Raw genomic sequence first — 18,233 nt, forward strand, 5'->3', positions numbered from 1 at the left:
CTCAATAGGTTGGTGGAAAGCTGTTATGACTGCAAGATGGACTTTAGAGAACATAGAGATAGGCATGATTTCTTTAGGGTCAATGCATAGGCTAGGATATGAGAGTCTAGGATAAGAGTTGTCGATGTTGGGGAGATTTGCTGGATAGAACACCAAGCCTGAAACCTGGACCATTTCTGCAGGTTAGTGCATAGAGTAGCGGACTTTCTACTGTGTAACAGAACCCATTGTGCCTCTCTCGAACAGGAGCTTTCTAGGCTTTGGAACTGAGCAGGAGCCATGCCTTGTGGTGGAGAATCCTGTCCTGCGAGAGGAGGTGCTGTACGTCCGGGAGAGGGATTGGCGGGCATGTCACGAGCTGTGACAGGTCTGCGTTGGCCAAGCCGGAGCAATCAGGATGACATGGGCTCCATTTTTTAATTTTTATCAGGACCTTCGCCAGTCGGGGAAACAGAAGAAAGGCATAGAGAATGTCCCTGTTCCATGGGACGTGGAGGGCATTGCCCAGGGAACATTGACCCATCCCCACTCTGGAGCAGTAGCATGGACATTTCTTGTTCAGGTGAGTGGAAAACAAGTCTGTGGACAGTATCCCCCACCGCCTGAATATTTCATGAAGTACTGTCAGGTCTATCTCCCACTTGTGGTCATGTGGGAATTTGAGACTGACATTGTCCGCTACCCAGTTGTGTGTGCCAGGGAGGTAAGCCGCAGACAGTGTAACGTTGTGAGAGATGCACCAATTCCACAGCCTGACTGCCTTGGTGCATAGGGAAGGTGACCCGGCTCCTCCCTGACGATTGATGTAGTACATACAGGCTATATAAGGGATCGGCAACCTTTGGCATGTGGCCTGCCAGGGTAAGCCCCCTGGTGGGCCAGTTTGTTTACCTGCTGCGTCCGCAGGTTTGACGAACCGTGGCTCCCACTGGCTGCAATACACTGCTCCAGGCCAATGGGAGAAGCGGGAAGCAGGACGGGTCAAGTGATGTGCTGGCTGCTGCTTCCTGCCACCCCCATTGCCTGGAGCATCGAACCGTGGCTAGTGGGAGCTGTGATTGGCCAAACCTGCAGATGTGGCAGGTAAACAAACCGGCCCGCCTGCCAGGGGGCTTATCTTGGAGTGCCACATGCCAAAGGTTGCTGATCCCTGGGCTATATTGTTGTTAGGATCTTCGTTTGTGATCCTGTGATCAGCAGAAGGAAAATGGGCGCAGGTGTTCCTAACCGCTCTTAGCTCAAGGAGACTGATGTGAAGGGACATCTCCATGGGTGACCACTTGCCTTGTGTTGTGAGGCCATTTAGATGCATCCACTCCCGTAAGTGATGCATCAATCATGATGAGCAACGATGGTGAGCTTTGGGAGAAGGGGATCGCTTTGCAAACGTTGCTTGGGCTCTTCCATCAGTCTAGGGAGTTTTTGACCCCGGTGGGAGGCAACAGGGATTTGTCCAGCCTGTCCCTGGTCTGTAGAACCACATTTGGAGACATTGCATATGAAGCCTGGCAAGTGGTATTAACACCATGCTCACTGCCATGTGCCCCAGGAGTTGGAGGCAGAGTCTGGCTGATATTTGTGGGCTGCTTTAAACAGTGTCTAAGCGTGGCTAAGGACTAGAATCTGTGTTGAGGCAAGAGGGCTTTGGCCTGTAACAAGTCCAGGTCAGCCCCTATGAATTCCTGGTGTTCACTGGAATGAGGGTTGACTTCTGGGTATTGATCTGTAGGACCAGATCTGTAAACAAGCACATAGTCACTTTGGTTACTCGGTGAGCGTCCTAAAGAGATGTAGCTCCAAGTAGGCAATCGTCGCGATAAGGGTAGATCATTATCCCTTGAGAACATAAGTGAGTAGCCAGCACCAAAAGAACCTTGGAAAATACTCTTTGGACCAACGATAGACTGAAGGGGAGCACTTTGTATTGGTAGTGATCGTGTCGCAGGCGATTTCTCAGATTCACCCTAAGAGTCAGTAGGAAAATGTGTGTCCTGAAGGTCAAGGGCCAAAAATCAGTCTCCCTGTTCCAACGCGGGAATGATCGTCAATAGAGTGACCATCTTGAATTTTTGCGCTTTGATAAATTTGCTGAGAGCTCTGAGGTCTAGGATGGATCTCCAGCCTCCTTTCCTCTTTGGTATTAGGAAATAAGAGTAGAACCCTCTTCCTTGTAGATGTTGAGGTACTGGTTCTATGGCTCCTAACTAGAGGAGACAATCTACTTCTTGTTGTAGTACATTCTCATAAACGAGGAAAGGTGTTGTAGAGGAGGTAGGGAGGTAAAATGGATGGAGTACCCAGTTCACGGTTCAATGTTATGCATTCCCAGGCACTGTGGAACACTGCCAATCAGTGGCCAAATGGGTATGAAGCATTGGTCAGCTGTATCAGTCGGAGAGAATAGTCTAGTGGCCTGCCCATCAAGGGGATCAGCAGTCTGTTTCTTCAATCCACAGCCATTAGATGTAGAGGGCTGCGGGGGAAGATTCACATCTGCCCAGGGACTCGTGGTGCAGATCCTGCAAGGGTCTGAGAGCTGCCTCCATGAAGATGATCTTCTGCCTGAGCTCCCTGTCCTTACAGGAACATGGCCAGAGTTGCTGACAGAGACCACACTTTTGATGGATGTGGCCCTCCCCGAGGCAGTGAAAGCCGTGGGAGTGTTTGTCTGCAATCAGAATTGCCTCCTTGCGAGTAAGGCACTTCTTAAAGCCACTGAACTGGGCATGCCTGCTGGGGGGTGGAGGGGGAGAAAAGTGGGAAAATAAAGTTTTTGGTTTTTGTTTGTTTGTTTTTATTTTTATTTTTGTGTGGATAAAATAAACGAGGGTAAAGAACAACTATAACTATAGTATACTAATAATCTAACTATATAAATGCGAATAGCGTATGATCCCAATGGACTGCAAGTAGCTCCATCTTTAGCCAGAGCAGTTGAGAAGGAACTGACGGGGGTTAGCCTATGCGCACTGGCTGGCCTCATGGCACAGCATGAGGAGAGACAGCTCATGCGCAGGCCTAAGGGACACTACTATCAAAGTTCTCCTCCTTGCGGGGGGAGGGATAGCTCAGTGGTTTGAGCATTGGCCTGCTAAACCCAGGGTTGTGAGTTCAATCCTTGTGGAGGCCACTTAGGGATCTGGGGCAAAAATTGGTCCTACTAGTGAAGGCAGGGGGCTGGACTCGATGACCTTTCAAGGTCCCTTCCAGTTCTAAGAGATTGGTATATCTCCAATTATTACCTCCTGTCAGGAATGCAAGCACACCTAGGGTACAGCACACATAAGGACACTACTCAAAGAAGAAGTCAAACATGCTCTATGCAGAGGTGAGACTGGTTGCCGGCATATCACTCCTTTTAACCTGAATGCTCTCTCTTCTCCCTCTGCCCCCATGAGATAGCCCTGGGGGAGCCAGGCCTCTCTGGGGGGGTCTAAGCCCTTCTCCATGCCCCCTTCTGTGTGAGTTGGGATCTGGGGACCCCGCTCTCTGGAAGGGAGCTGAGAACAGCCATGCTCAGAGCATGCACCAAGCACACAGTGCTGAGACAGGGGTGAAGAGCTAAGAACAGGCATGCTTCATACATGGCATACACGCATGCAGGTGGGACTGAGGGATTTGAGCACACCTACTGCCATTGAGCTGTTCACATATGTCACAGCTATTGTTTCAGGCCCTATTAATCTCCACAGGGTGTTCTTATTCAGAACATCTCATTAAGATAAATAGCCATTTCACACTTCTGTGAGGCAGATGGATGTGCAAAGCCCATTCTCCCTACAGTAGGCCCAGATTTTGGACAGGGTCTCTGAACTCTTCCCTTTCCTGCCTCCAGCTAGTACATGCACTTCTCAGAGTCCCACCACTTTCCCTACTATTGTCCCTCCAAGCTTTCCAGGAACATGGAGTGGCAAAGAGGAGGATGGAACTGGTGTGTGGATGGGGGGACTCAAAGCAGCAGGAATGTGAGGGGGCAGGTTTCAAGCACTGGAGTGTACGTCTAGGGAGTGCAGAGCAATTGGCATGATGGAGTAGAAGTTGGAGTTGGAGCAGTGGTAGTGGAACCTGAGTAGTTGGTGGACTATGGCATGGGAGAAGGGTGCAGTGAGGGTGCTATTGGAACGGTGCACAGCAGAGAGGGTTGGAGAGAAAGGGGTCAGAGCTATATAGTGAGAGGCTTCTGTTCCAATTCCCCCTAACTCCCAAAACCCACAATTAACTTTTTATTTCCTGGTTTTCAGAAGTCCCTTCTCCACATTCTGTAAGGGCACCCGGCACTACAGGGGAACCATAACTCTGCACCAGCTAAGTTTTTGGGCACTTAAGTCTAAATGACTGAAATAGCATTTAGCAAATTCTGAAACCATTACTTAGACATCTGACCAACATAACACCCTTTAGATTTTCAAAACACTGCACAAATGTTACCTACTTTGATTTTGGCCACAAGAGACCTCCCAAAATATATAATACATTTCATTTTAATAGTAAGGCATAGGTTCTTTGCACTGCCATACCCTTCCAGAGGGACTCCTCCAATTCCTAGCTAACCCAGTAGAAACCTGAGCCTTCAGCCTTTATATTACCACTGATACAAAAAAAATCTTTGGCCCTCAGTGTATATTAGATAATCTTTAGTCTAATTACAAATACTTCCCAAAGAAAATTATTTGGTCCAAATGTAAACAATATTTCTGTGAAGCGAGCCAACCAAATTTCCAAACCTTTGCTTTGTTCAAGGGTCAACCATCTTACTTACAGACACAACCAAAACTCAGCTAACCATTTTTAGAAGCTGAGGGCTTTAGATTTCTGTGGGGCTGGTGGACTGGATATTGGTTGATACCAAATGAACAAATGTGATTACTGCACAATCTAATAGCTTTATCTGGAAGAGTTTCTGTTAAACTTCCAAATCAGGAACAGAGTTATTTAGGTGTACCAAAATAGTACACTCTACCATTACAGGGCTGTGCAGATGCACACACAAGCAACATAGGCAGAGACACCATTTAGGGAGAGTGGGAGACACCCCTCTCTCAAGTTTCGTACAAGAGATCTGCTCAAAGCACACATCCCAGTTCAGGTGGCGCTCTTAGCTGTAGCCCCATGAAGCCAGGTCCCCTTCTCCAGGAGCCAGTATTCTCCTGGTCAATTTCTTCTACTATGCTAGCTCACCCACCCCACCGCCTCATCTGCCTCCACCAATCAGCAGCTGAGATTATACGGAGTGACAATCCTCCTAACCAACAGTAGTGGGGCAGTGAGCACGGCCTTTGGGGGGAGGGCAGGCAAGAAAGGGGGGGTGTCAATCAAGGTGGAGGGGAGCACGGGGTCCACAGTGTTGGTAGGGGAGCATAGGATACCCTGTAGTGAGGGTGGGGAAGCATAGGGTCCTCCAGGGTGGTGGTGGTGGGAAGGACAGGGGGAGCACAGGGCCCCCACTGGCAGGGGGAGGAAGTGGGATGGGAAAGGGGAGTCAATCTCCAGAGGAAGGGAGAAGTGAGGACATAGGGCTGTGCACTGAGGGACGGGGCAGTGAGTGTGGAAGGAGCAGCTGAGGGACGGGGAGCTGAAGAAAGGTGTGGGGGGGGGACTAGGAGCAGCTAAGTGGGTCTTGGGTCCCATTTGCCCTCAGAGAAGCATGGAGCACCCTCAGCTCTCTCTGGGAAGAGACCAGAGACAGAACCTTCTGGTCCTGAGCTGTCACGTCCATTAGTGGTTGCAACTTCAAGGACAGCTGTGTGTCTGTGTTGTGCTGCAAACCCGGCCAGCAGGTGTTGAGCACAGGGGGATGGATGGCTGTGCTGCTGGCCAACACAGAGATCAACCTGTATTCCACCAACATCCCACCCCCTAGGTAGGTCCCCTTTAGCTACCACCAGAGGGCATCTCAACAGCTGACTAATGTTACAGTAGCACCCAAAGACCTTAATCAGTAGAGTCCCCCATTGTGCTAAGCACAAACCATTAGGAAGGCCCAGTTTCTGCCCCACAGATCTCTATCTAATCCTTACAATTCTTATGGAAGGCAGGAAAGTATTATTCCCATTTTATAGCAATGGGAACTGAGGCACAGTCTTCAAACACAGAATAGTACTTTCAAAAACATATATACAAATTCTAAATAATAAACAAGACTCAATTTTTTTCTCAACTTTAAAACATGGAATTTTCTTGGCATTTGATTTTAAATATTCTCCTGTGAGAATTGCAATTAAATCACTGTAGTGTTGTGTTTAAGATCCTTTTGGAAAGTGACTTGAAAGTGTCAGTTTCACTCCTGTTTAAAGTCAGTTTCTACCCTATTACTATTTGTAGTAGGGTAACACTACTAGAGCTCCAGGCAAGTGCAGTATAAACTCACCCGGTCTTGCCCTAGTAGGATGTTTCCAAAAGTTAAATGATCTAGTCCAAGCTTGATGAACTTCAAAAAGTAAGTAACCTAAATGATAGAAAGTAATCTAGATTTTTCTACAATTGTTGTATTCAAGAATTAGTAAAGCAAGAATATACATTTAAATTTTAAACCTAACCAATGTCCCTTAAGTGACTTGACACTAGATGTCAGAACATGTTAGTATTTAAGCTGTGTGGGTCTAACATTTATTTAATTTCCTTTCTTTATATGGGAATTAGATACAGTGCTCTTGTCAGCTAATTTCTAAATTATCTGCAAGAAAGCTAAGTAACCCCTGGAATCACAGTTAAAGTTGCCCTCTCCCCCACCAAAATCTGAAATGGCGCTCGTGAACAGAGAACTATGGTACACCAAAAGCAATCTGAGTTAGTGAAAAGATCGTATATCACTCAACATCAGAAGAAGTGAGCAGCAGGAAAATTCCTTCTAAAACATGTGTTCTAGTTTGAGGGAGTGGAAAGCTGTCACAGGGTGACTGGCTCTTTAAGGATTGATGGGTCCAACCCCACCTGTGACACTGAGCTCACCTCCCCAAGTGAAGAAAATAAACAAAGTCACATGACAGGCAGGTCACGCAGCTAAAATCAGGTCTTCTGATATGGAGATAAAAACAGAAGCCTTGAGTGAGCCAAGAGAGACTATGAAGCAGGAAAAGAACCTGACTACTGGTGAGCTGGAGAAGCTTGTTTGAGCCATGGCACAGCCACAGGAAGGACGGTTGTGAAATCCTTAACCAGAGGTAAGAGTTTGGTCCTGAGAGGCCAAAGGATACTGTATAAAGGCTTAATATCTATTTACTTACTTTAAATACTCTGGGCTGTGAACAAACTGTCTGAAGAAGAAAGAGGGAAATGAGAATGGCATGCCTTGGACTTCAGTGGCCTCACAGGCTGGGCTTAAGGTGACAGATGAGCAAGACACCATTGAACTCCAAAAAAATAAACACAGCAAAAAACAGAATACACCAAAGCCTAAGTTCTCTCACTGGAAATATTTGCTTATTGCCTGGAAACATTTCTGAAACTTCAACATTGGAAGGATGGATACAATTATCTTCTCCCCAATAAAAATGCAAGAGACAACTCCGTGATATGTTTTATTGATTACCTTTTATGACACTTCAATATGGGTTTAATTTCCAAAATACAAGACTGTCATGACACTTTCCAGTAATCAGAACAGGTACACCTATGTGTTGTGGCGATGTTTAATTGAAATATGTACAACAAAATTCTCAAACTTCCTGTAATGCAATTTTAATTAAATTTCTCAAGAGAAAGTTCTTAAGGAAACAAAGACATACCAAATGATTTCACAGTTATTTTAATAATTTATATTGATTGATATGTTCTTATACCAACTCTTGTTAATTCTGTTGGGGGGAAAGCTGCAGCAGCCACCATACTGTTTGTGTCCTGTTCAGAGGTTCGATTCTGTAGGGCTACTTCAGAATGATGCTGGAGACTCAGAGTGCTGGGAGCCAGCACAGTGCAGTTGGAAGGTTCAGAAAATTAAGGGACAAGTGCTAAAGAAGTTCTACTACAGATGGGCAAATGAGGAATTTGGGCAAAGGGTGGCAAGAGGCACTACTCTGACCCTCAGCCACATTTTAAATTCTTGCTCTAAACCATGGAGAGACATGCTAAAGCTGTTCAAAAAGAGCTGTAAAAATTTTAAACATTGACAAGATTCCCTATTTTTCCACTAGCCTTGTTCTTGAAAGACAGCTGCAATATTTTTGATGAACCTTTCAAAGAAAATGTGACTTGAGGCAGACACCAAGCACAGAAAACTTCAGCTTAAATGGTTAAGGTTTGCCAAAGTTATAAGCAAATGAGAACAGGAGGTTACAAAGGGAAGCCATAGGCACCTATAATATAAGGCTTGCTATTGGTCCCCTTAAAATACACACACACATACACACACGCACATTTACATAAAATAATTTCGTGTACCTGTCTGAAACAATGTGGAGGAGCAGCTAGCGAGCCAGTCTCTTTCAAGTAATTATCCCACTTAAAGTGTTCTAGAAGAGATAAAAAGAAAAAAAAAGTTAGACAACTCTTAAGGGAATGTATTGAGCAAACTTTTAGGGGGAAACAGCTGTTTAGGTGAACTCTAATTCTAGCCTTTTTAAAGTAAGTTCTAAAAAGTGAATTCCTCTTGTGTGAAAGACACCAGACTGACAGCCTTTGAGAGACTTTAAAAACTTTGTTAATCCATAGGAAAGACACACCACAGACAGATTCAGTACACAGCTTCAACATAAAGAACAAGAGTACTTGTGGCACCTTAGAGACTAACAAATTTATTTGAGCATAAGCTGTAGCCCACAAAAGTACTCCTGTTCTTTTTGCAGATACAGACTAACACGGCTGCTACTCTGAAACCTGCTTCAACATATTTCATCAGTAGTGAGGAAGGATGGTCCAGTGGTTAGGATGCTAAGCTGGGAATCACTAGAGCGGGATTCTATGTGCTGCTCCAGAGACTTTCTGTATGACCTTGTGCAAGCCTTTGTGCTTCAGTTCCACATCTGTAAAACGAGAATAGCAGCATGTCCTATGCTGGAGGAGTGAGGATAAATTTGTTAAAGGTTGTGAGACAGTCATATTCTATTGTCATATACTCTATATACAGGACCATGTAAGTACTTTTAATAAAGAGTGTGCACATCAAGACGACTTGTGCAGAAGAGTCAACTAGTACCTTGACCCCAGTACAAACCAGAATGGGTTTGGGGTTTAGTGCAGTCTGTGAACATGACCCTAGCTCCACAACTAGAACCCATGAATTTCTGGCTCCCTGTCCTACATTTGATCTAGACGAGGCTGCCTTTCTAACCAAATATGCAAATATTTTGCCTTAACACTTAGCAACAGAATCAAATAACACTTCATATATCACTAGGCTTTTCAAATTCCTCAGTGATTTTTAGACTGCTGTTCAAAGGGCTACAAAAATGTAGTTATATGAGTTAATGAAGATGAAATACAATATGGCCAATGATCCAAATAAGCATGGCTTAAGTGGATACAAGTCACAAGAAAAGACAAGAACTAAAATAGTACAGCGCACATTTTGCTTCTACAGTGAAATTGTCTACAATCTTTAAGTTGATGTATCTAAAAACAGGAAAGAGAAGCAACAGTCATCTTGTCCATCACCTCTTCACAAAGTTTAAATGAGAACATAAATGGTGTAATGATGCCATCTAGTGGCTCAATAAACAATAGCTATCATAGTGTTTGCATTAAAAAAATCGTTTTAGACAGCTAGTAAAATCAAATCAAATTGTCTTCTGGGAACTGGCATCAATGAAGTTATTTGGCTACATTTATAACTAAACATTAAACACACAGCTCCATTTAAAGAAGGAAAACAGAAAAATACCCCCAAACCAATCCTTTTCCTAAGCAACAAAACACACAAATGACTGAAAACTTTTCAGTGTTGCCCTGAAAGATACCATAGATGTTCATCAATTACTGTCCCATGGGAAAATATTCCACAAGCACTAGCCTTTGATAGGAAAGGCCTTGGCTAATATCTTCAAGATATTATCTCTGCATAGTCAGCATTTCCCAAATGATCACAGCAGTAGTAGCTGTAAATCGATGGGATGACTCAGAAACAAAATGAGGGAGCCAAGAAAGGTCTTTTCCTCAGGGGATCATGTTTAAAATAAGTAAACAAAATAAGGCAACAAACAGAAAACTACACAGGTAGCTAAAAGGGAGAGCGCTTTCACTGGCCATTGAGGGAGTCTGCAGTTTCATTCACCTGCAGATCATTTACCTGAATAGCTGGATTTATCTATAAGCTCCTTTCCTCACAGTCTGAAGTTGGCATTAGGTTTCCTTCATTTGTGAGCATAGATCAAAACTGAGGTAAATTAAAGCTAAATTCATTCACAACTAATACTTAATATTGTGCAATTTATTTCATGAAGAGAATATGAAACAACTAGGGTGACCAGATGACAAACATGAAATATCGGGACGCGGGGGGGGAGCAAAAAAAAAGCCAGAGCGCCCCCCGCCACAGCCCCGTCTCCACCCAACTCTCGGCTCTGACCCCCGATACACTCCCAGCTCCCCCATCCCCTCGCTCCTGGGCCCAGCCTGGACTCCGAGCTGTGCAGCTGAGCCACGCTCCGGGCCCCTCTTGCAGCTCCCGGCCCAGCCGCTCCTGGGCTTCATTGCACCAGCCCCACAGCAGAGGCTGCTCCACTCTGTCCCGCCCGGGACACTCGCCCCGGGCAGCCCCACTCCGGCTGCAGGGAGCTTGGGGACCCCCCCGGGCAGGGGGCGAACCAGGCAGCCGGGCCCGGCCCCTCCTGGCAGGAGCGTGTCTGCCCCACACGTGTCTCTGCCCCCTGCCTGCTCCGCACTGCCCTGCAGGCTGCAGGGCTGGAGCAGCCTCCGTGCTGCGCTCCCAGTCCTGGCCATGGCCCGTGTGCAAGCCTGGGAGGGAGGAGGAATGCCGCGTGCTTGGGGAAGAGGCGGGGCCAGGGCGGGGAGTTGGGGAGAGATCCAATGGGGCAGTGAGGGGCGGGGTTGGGGCGGGTCCAGGGATTTGGGGAGGGGTCCAATGGGGGAAGGTGGGGGATGGTCGGGGGAAGTGGGGGGTGAAAGCCCCTCCGGGCTCCGTCTATGCACCGGATCGGAGGGCAAAATTGCTTGTTTGTCCAGTGTCCCGACTGAACATCGGTCGGGACGCGGGACAAACAAGCAAATATCAGGACAGTCCCGATAAAATCGGGACGTCTGGTCACCCTAGAAACAACAGAAAGAGGATGTGTGTGTCTACAGAAACAGTCACGTGAGAAAATAATGCTCTTAACAAAACATGCTTCTCTATATCCAGTGAAAGATCATTTGCAGATAAAAAACTAATGCTATTGTCTGAACATATACACCAATCTGAGGCTCTAGTATTGGAGAGAATTTCAGGAATGGAGGTAGAATAAAACTTCAACCTACAGGAAAATTAGCTCACAACAAAGCATTTAATATAAAAAAAATTCCTTCTATATTACCCCAATTCAAGACACAGGTAATTTTATGCTGAATGACCAGAGACAGTAAGAAAACAAATGTAGTTTACTACCAATCTGGCCAGTACTGCTAATACTATCCTTTCAAAGGTTTAAACCAGGGGTAGGGAACCTTTTTTCTATCAGGGGCCACTGACACATACACAAAAAAAAAAATCAGTCGTGGGCCACAAAGAGCCCCACAGGGAGGTGTGGAGGCTCGGGGCTTCCCCTAGGCTCTGGGGTGGCACTAGAAATGAGGGGTTCATGATTGGGAGGGGCTCCAGCCTGGAGCAGGAGTTGGGATGCAGAAGTGGGTGAGGGTTCCAGCTGGGGTGCAGGCTCTGGGGCTGGCTGGGGATGAGGAGTAAGGGGTACAGGAGGGCGCTCCGGGCTGGGGCCAAGGGATTTAGCGTGTGGGAGGGGGCTCAGGGCTAGGGCAGGGTGTTGAGACACAGGTGGGGGTGCAGGGTCTGGGAGGGAGTTTGGGTGCGGGGTGGGGCTGGGGTATGGGTAGGGGTGGCGGGGTCTGGGAAAGAGTTGGGGTGCGGCAGGGGGTTCCGACCTGGGGCAGGGGATTCAGGCTCTGGCCAGCTTCCAGGTGGTGGCGCAGCAGGTCCATGCTGTGCCTGGAAGCAGCCGGCATGTCCGGCCCCTAGGCAGAGTCACAGACAGGGGGCTCTGCATGGTGTGTGCTGCCTCTGCCCACAGGTGCTGCCCCCACAGCTTCCATTAGCCGCGGTTCCCGGCCAATGGGAGCTGCAGAGCCAGTGCTGGGGTCAGCAGATGGAGGTTCCTGATCACCCCTCTGCCTGGACCTTGCGGGCAGGGGCACCGAGGCTCGGTGCTTCCAGCCCACAGCGTGGAGACTTGTCGCTGACCAGATTAAATTAAGCAGTGGGCCAGATCCAGCCCGCGGGCCAGAGGTTCCCCACCCTGGTCTAGACAGACTGGTTTTTAGAACTGGCAGCCATGTTTAAATTTTGTCTTCTGTTTTATTTCAGTTATTGAACTCTTGGCCATAGTCTGAACTGTGAATGTTCGTGCACTGCAGTTAGTCAGCAATGGCATCATTGGTAGCCTGTCATCAATACTCAATGGATTAGACAGTATCATCCCCTCATGATTGTCCTGCTCTTCTGAAAAAAACTACACAAACTGGATATCTCCAATGACAATGTTTATTACTGGGGTTCACTAGGTTATTACTTGGGGAGGGTCGCAAGCTATCAGCTTCCACCCCCAAACCCCACTTTGCCTCCAGCATTTATAATAGTGCTAAATATAAAAAAGTGGCGCACTCGGAGGCTTGCTGTGTGAAAGGGGTCACCAGTACAAAAGTTTGAGAACCACTGGTTTATTATAAACACAAAAAGTTACCAAAAATGTTCTCTTGTGCAATTATTTACTTTCTATTACATTTTACAGACATTTACACAGCAACTTGTTTTTCATGTTTTCCTTGAACCCTCAGATGCAACTGTACATTATTTAATACTTATCAGAACACCAGAAATTTGTATTCAGAATTCTTAGACTGATTCAAAGATCTAGCTTATGTACAATACATTAGACAGATTTTATTATATTTATTATTAAGCCTGCCCACCAGAGTATAAAACCATATTAGTTTTTGCATCAGAACTCAGTTGTTCTCTCACAAAGCTTTCCCCCTGCCTGGCTGGTGTTTAGCAGATTGGGCCCCCCTATCTAGGCTCAGGCTCTCAGCCAACTTCTAGTTTTCCACAGGCTCATTCTGGATTTCTGGCACATGGCTGTGTCCCCAGACTGACATCTGAGCTCTTTCTTCTGGGCTGGCGTGGCTCCTTAGAGGTTCTCTCTGGATTTCTTCTGCTCAGTTGACTACTACAAGTAGCTGGTACTTCAAGGCTAGCATAGGTCTTTTCAGAGCAGAAAGCTGTAAACCTCCATCTTTTTTGGCTCATTAGGATCTACAAGTGGGTATTCACCTATGAAAGCTTATGCTCCAATACTTCTGTTAGTCTATAAGGTGCCACAGGACTCTGTCACTTTTTACAACTCCTCCCTTTGATGCTGTGGGGGGGGGGGTCTGTCTCTCCGCTCTCATCCCAAAAACCCCTCTTAACATCCCACCCCTCCAGCTCCAAGAGTTGTATTCCCCCTCAGACACACTGAGGTTACAAGTAAGGTGTCCTCAAATTTTACAAGTATGGATTTTATGTAGATTTATTTCACTACTTTGGTGATACACAGAGCTCCTCGCCGTCTTGCACACCAATGGCTGCTGGTAAAGACACATCAGAGTGGTTTAAATTGAAATACGTATCCAAACCTATAAATTTCTCTTTGGATTCAACCTCATTTTTAAGTAGAGTGCTGCTACAGATATGCAAGCAGCCTTAATGAAAGCTGAAACTTCACTCACTCTTCTTTCCAGGATTGCCACTGCTTGCTTGTTCTTCAAGTCTTCTCTCCTTCCTGTGCAGAACGCTGGGAGTCTCACGTATTCAATATCCTGTTTTTTCCACTCGTTAGCCCACCCTCTCCTTATCAATCCTGGGTTTTAGTTCTAATTTTGCTTGATGAGTTGATAGCCTCACATACTCTTGCAAATGGATGAGTTAAAATATGAAAAAAATTATCCCCATAATGCAAATATTTCCCTTCCCTTGTACATTATCCTCAGTCCTCCCACTCCCAAATATCCTCTCCCATTGATTTACTGGAGCCCTTCTCCTCATCACAAGATTTACCATACCCTTCCTTCCCTCCTTCAGTTCTTTTGCTCTCCTCATTCCTCCTACCCACAGCTCCAAGTTTCACCTCCTCTTCTACTTCCAGTCTTAACTGGCGAGTCTCCCGCAGTCCTACTACAAGACCAAGAGGCTCCCACTGTAGAGGCACTCTGCATTCTAAGGCCACTCTGTTCAGCTGACACTAAGAGTAGTTCCCGGTCTCTCTTCTAGTCAAACAAGGAACAATTGTTTTCATCCATAAACCTCAATGAGCTTTACATTGGAGGGTATTACTATCCTAGTATTACGAATGAGTAAATGGAGGTATAGAGAGGTGAAGCGACTTGCCCAGGATCATGCAGTTGGTCTATGGCAGGGGTCGGCAACCTTTCAGAAGTGGGGTGCCGAGTGTTCATTTATTCACTTTAATTTAAGGTTTCGCGTGCCGGTAATACATTTTAATGTTTTTTAGAAGGACTCTCTCTATAAGTCTATATATTATATAACTAAACTATTGTTGTATTGTAAAATAAAAAAAGTTTTCAAAACGTTTAAGGAGCTTCATTTAAAATTAAATTAAAATGTTGATCTTACGCCACCGGCCCGCTCAGCCTGTTGCTGGTCTGGGGTTCTGTTCACATAGGCCAGCAGCGGGCTGAGCGGAGCCTGCGGCCACTGCCGCTCAGGGGTTCCATCTGCCAGCTCCTGACATCCGGGATCCCGGCTGCCGGACCCGCTCAGCCCGCTGCCGGTCTGGGGTCCCGGCCCTGCCCATATACAGTGGGTACCTACCTTCTCCCTGGTTCTGGCCCATTCTCTTCCTCTCTCTGCACTGAGCACAGGGCTGGGGGTGAAGGGTCTGGCCAGGAGATAGAATGAGGGAGGGGGCTCAGGGTTGGGGCAGGAGATTTGGGTGTGGGGCACTTACCTGGGCAGCTCCCATTTGGTGCGAGGGGTGCAAGTGGGAATGTGGGGGTGGGATGCAGGAGCTCCTGTTTGGTGCTCAGGGTGAGGATATGGGGGGTGCAAAAGTCAGGGCAGAGGGCTGGGTGTGTATGAAGGGGGCACAGGGCTCAGGGCACGGGCCTCAGGGATGTCTGGGGCTACGGGGCTCTGGGCAGAGGGCTGGGAGTATGTGTGGGGGGGGGGTGGTCAGGGCAGAGGGCTGGAGGGGATATGCCTCTATTCCACCACCACCTCCTTCCCCAAGGCCCTGCCCCCGCTTCTTCTCTGCCTCCGCCGGAAGCAGTGAACACGCTGACTCTGCTCCTTCCCGACCCCCTCCCTCGCAAGGGACATCAGCTGATCAGCCAGCAGGGGAGGGAGGGATGGAGAGGCAGAGGAGGGGCAGGAACCCAGCACACTATAGGAAGAGGCAGGGGAGCCGGCCGGACCAAGCTTCTGCCCCCTGCCCCGTGGCCGGGGTGGGGGGAAATCGAAGGGCAGAGAAGAGCAGGCTGGGCCGGGCAGGATTTTTAATGGCATGCTGCTGCCTGCCAGAGTCCTGGCAGGCAGCAGCATGCCATTAAAAATCGGCTCACATGCCGTCTTTGGCATGTGTGCCATAGGTTGCCGACCCCTGGTCTATGGCATAGCAGAAATTGGCTCTCTTGACTAAGTCCAGTACCCTGTGATCACCCTGCCTCCGATATATGGGTTACCTTTGCATCACTAAAGAGTGCGCTCAAGAGAAGCTGGGTAGTTAGAATGTGGTCATGAAAGGAGAGACAGCCATTATTCAAATCCCAAGAGCAGGAGGATAAAAGTTGCCTCCTTAGCCACCTCCCAATCTGGGCAAGCAGAGTAAACAATTACTTACTGTAACTGTGGTTCTTCGAGATGTGATGTAGATGTGTATTCCATTTAGGTGTGTGCACGCCCAGTGCACCGAAGCCAGAGAATTTTGCCTAGCAGTACCGGTAGAGGAGCAGCGCTCACGCCTTGTGACCATATCCCCTGCCCTGGCTATTTGAGGCTGTGCCGCCACAACCCTCCTGAGTTCCTTCACACCAAACACCCAGAGACTAGATGCATAGGGGACAGAGGCTGGGTCGGGAATACACGTCTGAATCACATCTCGAAGAACCACAGTTACAGCAAGTAACCATTTCTTCTTCTTTGAGTAGATGTGACCATGTATTCCACTTAGGTGAGTCACAAGCCGTATTCACCCCAGTAGGTAGGGCTTGGAGTCTACCTAAACAGGGATTGCAGGATTGTCCTACCAAAACTTGCATCCACTATGGAAGATGCGGTAATGGCATAATAGTTTGCAAATGTATGTATGGAAGACCATGTAGCAGCCCTGCAAGTATCCAATATCAAGATGTCACTAAGGAATGCTATTGACATTGTTTCTGCTCTCATAGAATGAGCTCGCACCCCCTCTATCGAGGTATAGCCAAAGCTATTTCATATTCAGTCTTGATACAGAATGTTATTCATTTAGAGAGTGTCTATGAAGGGACCGCTTGCCCCTTCGTACAATCGGCATACAACACACACAGGTCAGGTGAAGCATGAAGCGGTTTAGTCATGTCCATATAGGCTAGACTTCAACTGACATCTAATGTATGTAGACACTGCTCCTCTGGAGATGATGTGGCTTAGAAAAGAACATAGGTAAAAATACCACCTGGTTCAAATGAAACTGAGAAACCACTTTAGACAAACATTTTGCATGTGGCATAAAGTCACTTTGTCCTTAGAGAACTGTGTATAAGGAGGATCTGCCTTTAGAGCCTGCAACTCTCAGACTCTCCTTGCAGATGTTATCCTACCAGGAACGCAGACTTCTGACACAAAAGTGGAAAGGTACAAGATGCCAGGGGCTTGAACGGGGGTCCCATTAAAGTGGCTAGGACAGTGTTACGGTTCACCAGAGGAACCGACTCTCAGACTGGAGTATGCAATGAAGTCCTTTTAAGAATCTGGCTACCACGGCACTGGAGAAGACAGATCTTCCCTGAATAGGGGAATGAAATGCTGATATGGCCACCAGATGTACTCTCAATGAGCTACATGCAAGGCCCAATGACACAAGGTGCAGCAAGTATTCCAGGATGTCCTGAATAGAAGCCAGCGTCAGTTGAATTCGGTGGGCCAATGACCACACTGAAAACCGCTTCAATCTCACCAAGTAGGCCATTCTGGTAGAGGGCTACCTACTGTTGAGTAGAACCTATTGAACAGCTGCTGACCACACTTCCTCCTCATTTAGCCACGAAGCAGCCATACCATGAGATGCAGGGAGCTGAGCTATAAGGTGCGACCATGATTCTGTGCAAGTAGGTCAGGATGGAGAGGAAGGGGTATGAGAGGCTGAACTGACAGCACAAGGAGGTCAGAGACCCAGCACTGCCTCTGCCACACTGGGGCAATGAGAATGAGCTTGGCCAGATCCATCTTCAGCTTGAAAATAACTTGGAGGAAAAGTGTACAGGATAGCCAACAGCCAGCTGAGATGAAAAGTGTCAGACAGGGAACCTGTACTGAGATCCCTTTGAGAGCAGAACAGATGGCATTACCTGTTGTCCCTCATAGCAAACAGGTTAATCGTCAGAATGCACCAAGCTGCAAAGATGACCTGGAAGACACTTGTCTTCAGAGATGACTCGTGACTCTGGGAAAAATTCCTGCTGAGATTGTTCGCTAAATGATTCTGGACCCTGGGCAAGTGGTGGCTAATAGAGTGATCATCTCTTTGATGCAGAACTGCCACAACCTGATTGCCTCTTGGCAGAGTATCCTTGCCTGTTCACATATGTGGCTATGGTATTCTCAGTAAGTATGTGAACCACTGAGCCACTGATGCAGTCCAGAAAAGCATAACATGCACTGTAGATGGCCTGAAGCTCCAGCACATTGATATGCGGTGACGATTCCTGCTCCAACCACAGACCTTGAACTTTCAGTGACCCCATATGTGTTCCCTTACCCATTAGGGAGGCACTGGTGACAACAGACCTGGTTGGTAAGCACTGGACGAAGGGAACACCCTGACAAACATTTTCCATTAGGGTCCATCACTGCAAGGAGTCCAGGACCAGTGGAAGGA

The 18,233-nt window shown here is 47.3% G+C and overlaps 1 protein-coding gene across 14 annotated transcripts in view; it reads right to left on the reverse strand.

The window, feature by feature from the left end:
- Positions 1–18,233, reverse strand: part of SCML2 (Scm polycomb group protein like 2) — a 188,776-nt gene that overhangs the window by 141,374 nt on the left and 29,169 nt on the right. For all 14 annotated transcript variants that reach the window (XM_039489989.1, XM_039489982.1, XM_039489972.1 and 11 more), the window contains one exon: positions 8,377–8,447. In XM_039489989.1, the coding sequence (XP_039345923.1) occupies positions 8,377–8,447 (71 nt within the window). The remainder of the gene's footprint in view (positions 1–8,376; positions 8,448–18,233) is intronic.

The sequence above is a fragment of the Mauremys reevesii genome, linkage group 1 (assembly GCF_016161935.1).
Source record: "Mauremys reevesii isolate NIE-2019 linkage group 1, ASM1616193v1, whole genome shotgun sequence".
In the NCBI taxonomy this organism is placed as follows: domain Eukaryota; kingdom Metazoa; phylum Chordata; order Testudines; family Geoemydidae; genus Mauremys; species Mauremys reevesii.